At 35.6% G+C, this 8,103-nt stretch overlaps 1 protein-coding gene across 1 annotated transcript in view; it reads right to left on the bottom strand.

Annotated features, from left to right (window-relative positions):
* Positions 1–864: 864 nt before the first annotated feature.
* The window catches only part of THSD7A (thrombospondin type 1 domain containing 7A), a 293,266-nt gene continuing 286,027 nt past the window's right edge, over positions 865–8,103 (bottom strand). Inside the window, exon 29 of the mRNA XM_087774171.1 lies at positions 865–7,959. Within this exon, the coding sequence (XP_087630297.1) occupies positions 7,875–7,959 (85 nt within the window). The 3' untranslated portion in view covers positions 865–7,874. The remainder of the gene's footprint in view (positions 7,960–8,103) is intronic.

Below are 8,103 nucleotides of genomic sequence, written 5' to 3'. Positions count from 1 at the left end.
CTTTGCTAGTAGGTCACAAGGCCAGTTATTAATAACTGGTAGTTTATGTTTTGGGCACTAATAACCAGATGAATGCCTAACAGAGCCTGTTTGAAGAGAGTGATATCAGCAAGAACTGGACTTTGCAGAAGAAGCCAGTGAGGGAAAAAGCGAGGGCCTGCATGGCCTGCTAAGACACCTGGAGATGCGGGTTACGTGGTACAGCCCTCTGGTTGAAAAGGAGCGGACCTGTGGCTGAGAAGTATGCTTTTTCAGTACTGAGTATGTGGGGTGTTTTAGTCTCTAATGATGGTTCAAATCAAATTAAGTGATGAAAATGTACTTCATTTTGTGGAATATAAAAACTAAAAATGAGGTCCAAAGCTGCAATACGCACGTATGGAGATTTCCCTCCTGACCTTAAGTACAGAATACTGACCTGAACTCAGCTCTGTGTTACCACATGTATGATGCTACATATCTCTGATAAATTGTTTTAAATGTACCTGGAGATCATCTGTACTACCCATGATTTTACATTGTTGGTATAGCTTGTAGCCGAAGTAACTAAAACCAGAACTTCTGTGTGTCTTTAGAGTAACATTCAGAAATAGGAAATGTGAATACGTAACTTCCTCCCATGGAGCGGCTCACGGGAACAGGGGTTTTGGTTGACTTCTGTGGTGATTTATTCTTCAGGGACTTCACAAATAGAGAACATTTCCAAGCTAGTCCACCAAGATTTCAACGCAGAATTCTTTGAAAAATAATAGATACTGAGCATTTGAGCTTCTGTTAATTGTTGTTTATTGTCATATCACAGTCAGGTTTCCAAAGAGGGAGTTCTCCATTCTGCTACAATTGTACACACAGAGGAGATAGCCCTTACTATGATTTTACAATGAAAATTAACACAAAATGAGTATAACAAGGGAATAGTAGAGAAAAGTATAAAGTAACAGCAATAGAATGGTGTGATTGAACCTGAAATAGAATTAGGTATCTTCAAGGTTTCCAAATACACAGCTGCAGCTTTGGTTGCATGAAGAGAGGAAACAAATTATTTCAACCTCAAAATTCACATTTTAAGTATGCATATTTTTGCTTTTGATAGCATGCCTTCAAGTACCTGTAAGTTGTCAACTGGTAACTATTGTTGTCTAACCATGATCTTAAGAGTGAGAAGACACATCAAAAGAGAATTAAGGCTATGACAGCAATCAGTGCGAATCAGAAAAGTTCCAGGTAAGGATGAAATCTGGCATTTGCTTCAAGCACCAAGACACAATGAGGGCATCGGAAGAAAGTTGTTAAGGGAATCAGGTTTAGAGTATGAAAGCAAGACACAATATGTCACACTTCCTTTGTTCTTCTGTGACAGTTTTCATATTTTGTCTGTGATACAAGTTGTGTAAATAAGTTTGGGTTCAGTATGGGAGAAGTTTTTGTAGGACTTCATTAGGCAGTGCATTAAAAATAATCTGACAGCCAACAAACTGTGAATGTGCATTCACAGAACTGTTAACTAAATTCTGGTGATGGGCTCAAATTATATTGCTATTTCCATATATGCATCTCAATGAGAAGCACTGGAAAGAATTAAAAAGCTGAGATTTAAGTCACAGTTTCACATGTATAGGTAAGAAAGGGTTAATGTTTTTATAATTGTTAAGGGAAGGAAAAAAAATTAGACTTGCTTTCAAACCCAACACTGAATTTGTGATGAAACATTTTTTTTATTTGTAAGCTAAGCAAAACTGATCTGATATTTATTGAGAAACAAACAAGTAATCTGCCATTTTAAAGAAATATAATGACACTATGAAGGGTATTTTTGAAAATAAACAAAACCTCATTCATTTTATAATTTTAATTTCAGAATATAATTCTGATAAACTTCAGGACTAGGTTCTGAATACAACCCACAAAATATTAAAACATATGTGGGAGCCACCAACCCCTCATCTAAAAACAGACAAGTACCAAATCTTATTTTTTCTAAAAAGACAAAGGATTTGCAAATACATAAACACATAGTACTAATTACATATGTTCAACCTGGAACTGTTTGAAATGTGATTTCTTTGAATATGGGAAACAACAACAGCTATGATCATGATCACCTTCTTTTCAGCAGAGCCATTACCTAACCAGACGGGGACAAGCAGGATTAGGTAGCATCCAACAGTATCAGCTTGTCAAGGCAGGTCAGAATATTAATACTAGAAATGGCTTATACATCAGGCTGGAAGGGTCAACTTAAAGCACTGCCACACGTGAGTACGAGCAGACTGGTGTTAACAATCTGCCACTCTGAGACTACTGTTCTCTCACGAGGCTCAATCCTCTCCCGGTGCAAAGTTACCTGACTGCAAACAGAAAGAGCAACGGTGTCTGTCAAATGTCACTGAAGGTGCACCTCACAGTAAGCCTTGCAACTTTTCAGATCAAGCAGGACTTAGTGAAGATGCCAGTTTTCAAAAGGATGTAAGAGATGCTTCACCAGCATGTCACTACAGGACAACCCCCTCCATGGCCAGGGGCACTGCCCAAACGAAGGTAAGCTAAATGAATCATCTGCTCCCTCTGCTGAAAAATAAACAGGCAAGCAGATACTAAGATCCTCCCACCTCCAGATCTCCACCCCTCTGAAAAAGTGCAAATTGTTTATTCATCTTCCTGGTTATTAGCTGCTTTTGGATGGACATTCAGATATACTGTGTCTAAGAAAACAACCAGAAGATTCAGAAATAACCTTTTCTGTAGCCAAATTGTTCTTAGTGATGGCAGGCAGATCCTGAATGGCTGCTCAAGCTTACTACTGTTTCAGCATGATAATTTTCTACACCTAATACTGTAGATCTTCACATTACTAGAAGGCTATAATATTTACAAGGCTTATCTAAGCCTCTTGATTTACCTCTCCATTTATCTTTCATTATACTTGTATTGAAAAATCATGTTCTCCTAATATTTTTTTAAATAAATACATTTCCCAATCTGTAAGCCATTACTCAGGAAGTCTCACAACCAATTGCCAAAGTCCAACCATAAATTTTCTTTACTGAATGCTAAGACCATATGTTCTTTATTAGCATACCATAGGCAATTCTCTTCTGCAGAGTATAAATGAGAATTTTAATTTTCTCCTCTCAAGTATCTTTTTTAACTGCTTGTTGAATTTTGCCTGTACTGAATTAAAAAACTTTAAATGATCTAAAAAATTCCTCTATTAAATTGCAGGTGGGAAGACAAGTCCAATGCTTCTGTTATTTTACTGTGGATTCCAGCAGGAGAAAATGTAGGTAGGAAGTACTTGTGAAAATCCTGAAATGCCTCTAAAATCAGAGTTGTGTGCACTCAATATTGAGTTTAAACCTTTTAAGGATTAGCCTGGAAGGGTTACTGGGGAGGTAATAACTACTGACATTGGACAAAACCCCATGAACTGATGTATAAATATACGCTGCAGAAATGGACATGAAAAAATTGAGAGCATAGAGGTAGAATACGAACAGTTATGAAAAAACTGTGGAGTCACTTCTTTTCTTAGGTAATCAACAACAAATTCTTGATTGTAGAAGAAATTAGACTGAATTTGCTAATTTTTATTCAACAACTGGGATGTAAATGACAATTCTATTGATTGCATTGGGCATGTTTGTTTATTTTGAGGAGGGGGATTTTGCTCCCTGTTCCTTCTCATTAGGGACAAGGACAGACTCAGCTTAACTGAAGTGAACAGATGTCTTTTAGTGAGATCTTGATCCACCCCTTATTCTCCACAAATGGGTTGATTCTTCTGACCTAAAAATGGCAATTAAGGAAGAAAATCTAAAATACCATTGATTTATTGCATTTATTGGATATTTATTGATTAATTAAATATGCATTGTAAACTTCTATGTCAACAAGGACTGTAGCAACGAACTTTGATAGCTATCATAACTATCAGAAAGTATTTTTATTTCTTTTTAAAGAGAAATATTAATTTTTAACAAGAATAAGTTTGCTAATTTCTTTCAAAAAAGAGACTATTTAAAAGGTGGTCATATTTTAGGGATCTGGCTTTTATTGTTACTCTATCGCAGCATAGTATACTACATCTATTAAAAAAACACATTAAATGATTTTGTGTTTATATTTATTGTCAGCAATACATCAGTTATGTAAAAATAACCCAGATGAAAATGTAAGACTTGTTACATTTTCACATCATCTGTAGTAACTGAATAAAGCTTAGTGACAATATACACAAATTTGCAGTAGTTGTACATAAACATTTTGTGCATTAAAAAAGAAATATACATAATTTAAAAAATAAAAATGCATTACACAATTTACAAATTAACATTAACAAAAAAAAAGGTAAACATTCCTCAGACAGCTGCCTCCTTGTTCTACAAAATAAATATTCAAGTAAATTAAGTTAGGCAAAATAAACTCTTAACTTTGGGTAAGCACAATTTACATAAAGGTAAAAAGACAGATTTCCATTTCATTCAAGGTATATTTTACAGTGATTTATACATGGAGTTTTTAAATTGGTCTCTTCAGATTGTAGTATTGGAAAACAAGCTTTATTACATTTTGGCAGGAGGAAGGGAGTTTCAAAATTGATGCTTTATACCAAATATAAACAAACTTGTGCAGTTGCATCAAAGCTTCAAAAAGGAACTGCTCCAGGACTCAAAGCAGACACAGTAATCTAGAAACTACAGATTTTAAAAGGAAAATACAAACCACCACATCAACAGGAAAATGTCTACTTTGCTATCTTCTGAATGGTTTATTTGATCACTGGAAACTTTACTTTCACAAACTAACAACCTACAGTAGTGGCTGCTTTAGGCACTGGATTTGTAGAAGCACTCTGATTTTTAAAGCAAATTGCTTTTCATTATATACTGATAATTCACCCATTATTTATTTCTGTTTCAGTGCTAAAGGGTTTAATCACCTTTGCAACTTTTAGCTTTACATAAAATTTCAGCCCTCCTTATAGCCTAATATTTTTTTCCGTGATAATGAGGGAAGCCATTCTGGCTTCAAATTTCCATGCACTTTGTTCATAAAAAAAAAAAAAAATAAAAATGCACTCTAGATTTTAAATGCAGCACTAGTATGATGCAGATGTGCACCAGTAAAATTCACTGACCAGATATAAAACGTAACACATGCTAAAATCCTTGCATGGATTGCAAAGGCCAAACATACTTAAAAACCCCTCCTATCTTTTTCTTTCTTTGTCCATTTTATATAGTGAGAAAAAGGAGATGGCATACCTTTAACTTCAAGTTATTAAATTCTTAGATTTAGGACATAAAAATCTTCAAGGCAAGAACTAGGCAACAGCTCCTGCTAAGATCAGCCAGTAGGATAAATCAAGATGACTCATTGCCAATGAAAGAATCCCTGTTCCCTTAATTCCTATTGGTCCAATGCTATTTGACAACACAGAATCAGACTTTTAAAAGTACAGAAATTGTGATTAAGCTTTATGTCTCCACATGATAGTTATAATTCTTTAAAACTTTATAACTTTTCCACGTTATTTTTTGTATGTCTGACAAAATAGGAATCAACTAGGTTTTTCTTGTTTTCTACTCAAGAATGCTGAAGTAATTAAAATCACCAACATTTGTTTTCTTCCTATGGATCTTTACAAAGCGATGTAAGACTGAAGCCCCCGGTCCTGCAACACATATATGAATGAACCACTGCTGTGGCAGGGGGCCATGGCACTTCACCAGCTGCGGCCGGATCAAGGTATAAAATGAGAAATTAAACCTGTCCAAAAGATTGTTACTATTGTTCCTCTCTGCTCATCATTCCCACTTAGAGAATACTTATGCAGTGGGAAGAAGATCACTTTTTTGATCCAGTAACACCGCACTGGTAATATAGGTTAGCTAAGTTAAAGTAGGACCATAATCTCTCTTGAACATTCACAAAATGCACATTGGTTCCAAGAATTATTCTACATGGAACAAAAGTATGTATTTTTAAGGACTGATGTTACCCATTGATGTCCACAAGAGTCTTGTCATTGATTTCAGTGGATCTGGGCCAACGTTTGCAAAGCTACAGTTTTATTCAGCGTGCAAAAACTGGTGCTTCTCGAGTAAATAGTGTGATGAGTAGGCAGAAATGGTTTAGGTTATAAAAAAGACCTGAGAACCTAATATTGAACTTTATATAACAATTATTTTTGAGAGGTTGCCTGATAAAGTTTTGTATTGCTTAGTAGTGGCACAGTCACTTATATGTCCAGGCTACACATAGAAGCCATTTGATGAGAATAACCCTTCTCAGGTCATGAAGCACATCTGTAACAGGCATGTAGACACAGTGGCAAGTCAATGAGCTTCATGTTGGAAGCGTAACACTGAAAGCCATAAGCATGGAAAAGGTTAACAGTGAGTTTTTATACTGCCAGAGCTTTTAAAAAAGTCATGAGTATTAAAATGGCAGAACTATTGATCTTATTGTTTACTTGCCAGTACACTCAAGAGTTTAACTGAATAATTAAAAGAGTTTATCCAATTATCCTAATTAGAAGAGACAAAAGGGCTCCGAGTATTGCACTGACAGCAACAGTGAAAATGCTATCACTAGCAGAAGGAAAAAAAAGCAAAACCATTTTATTTTAGTTGAACAAACAATCAGAATACCTTTTTAGACAGTAAGTATGTCACTCAAGATTACAGGGCAACCACTTTTCTTTTTCTTTTCTTTTTTTTCTAACAAAGTTAACAAATATAAAAAATCTAGTCATAAACAGCCTTCAAAGTACAATTAGAAACCAGCAGGACAATCTATACCAGTACAGGTAGAGGGGGCAAGAAACTAGACACTTGTATTACTGCCATGATATAGACTACAAATGGCCGCTGTGACGAGGAACGGTGTGTACAGTACACGTCGTTAGCCAATTCCATCCAGTCGCAGTCCAAACCGAACGCTACTCTCTTCAGGATTCAAGACCTGTCTACTTGACACTCCTTGCACAAGATACATCATCATCCTTTCTGAAAAGAGGCAGTTTCTATGGCAATACTAGTTAAGTGCATATCATGCTGCACTAATATAGTGCAAAAATTTGCCTTACATGTAGCAAAAAAGATGCAGGCAACAGTTTGAGTTATAGAAAGTAGAAACGTATTGTAACATTCACAATGGGTATTCTTTTTCCAGACAGTAACCGCTAGAAAATACTGAATCTGAGAATGCCTCCTTTCTGGACGTACATACGAGGCCTTTATACTTTGGAGTGATAACAGGACAGAATTTTGCAAGTGAGTCATTGCCCTCTGAAATGCAGGTTAACACAAGTTATTACCAACTGGCAAACTGTTGAACTTGCTCAGTGGGTTAATCCCAGTTAAAAGTTAATATTGTACTAAGCACTAAAATGCTCTTTAACAAGTATATAATCTGATAGAGTAATACATATGGTTCAACTGAGTATATATGTTATGCTTGAATATAAAGAGTCATAGACAGCTTGGTACAAATTCTTCATGCGTACTGATTATACTTGGTTAATGTTGCAGGGGCTTCCAACTGTTAATACTATGTCAGCTACAGTATTCTGGAGACAGAAGTGGTGCTTACACGTTGCAAGATTGAGGAAAGACCACAAATCTCCAACTGCAGTGTCTATTAACGTGATTCTGCCAGATTTCTCAGTGCTGATGGTCTAAAGTAAAGCAATAATACCTTGAGTATCTGTAGGCATTATGAAATCCATCCTTTTTTATCTATGGTGCAGTTACAAAAAAGAAAAAGTCAAAACACTTAATCCACTCCATAGAAAATCCCTGTGGCTTTGAATACCTTCTGATTTCAATCCATTAATTTGGATTCCATTTGTCACCATAAGAAGTTATATTTTACATATCTGCATCTCCATCATAAGCCAAGGTTAAAGGTTTCAGTCGGTTGTTCTGCCTTCTCTGGGGCTTCTTTGGCTTTTTGCTGAAACAATAAGACAATTTGTAAATAGAACAAGAAACTAATAATGTAGCAAAGATGGATTTCAGTCTTAAATGAAAGATGAGTGTCTTGCTTTAAGATAATGCATTTGGTTGTTCATTTGTAAAAGCTATAAGCCTAAAACCT

This window comes from Nipponia nippon, unplaced genomic scaffold, assembly GCF_047370975.1.
Source record: "Nipponia nippon isolate SJK-2023a ecotype South Korea unplaced genomic scaffold, ASM4737097v1 scaffold_1, whole genome shotgun sequence".
In the NCBI taxonomy this organism is placed as follows: domain Eukaryota; kingdom Metazoa; phylum Chordata; class Aves; order Pelecaniformes; family Threskiornithidae; genus Nipponia; species Nipponia nippon.
This window is presented reverse-complemented; position numbering and strand designations above follow the sequence as displayed.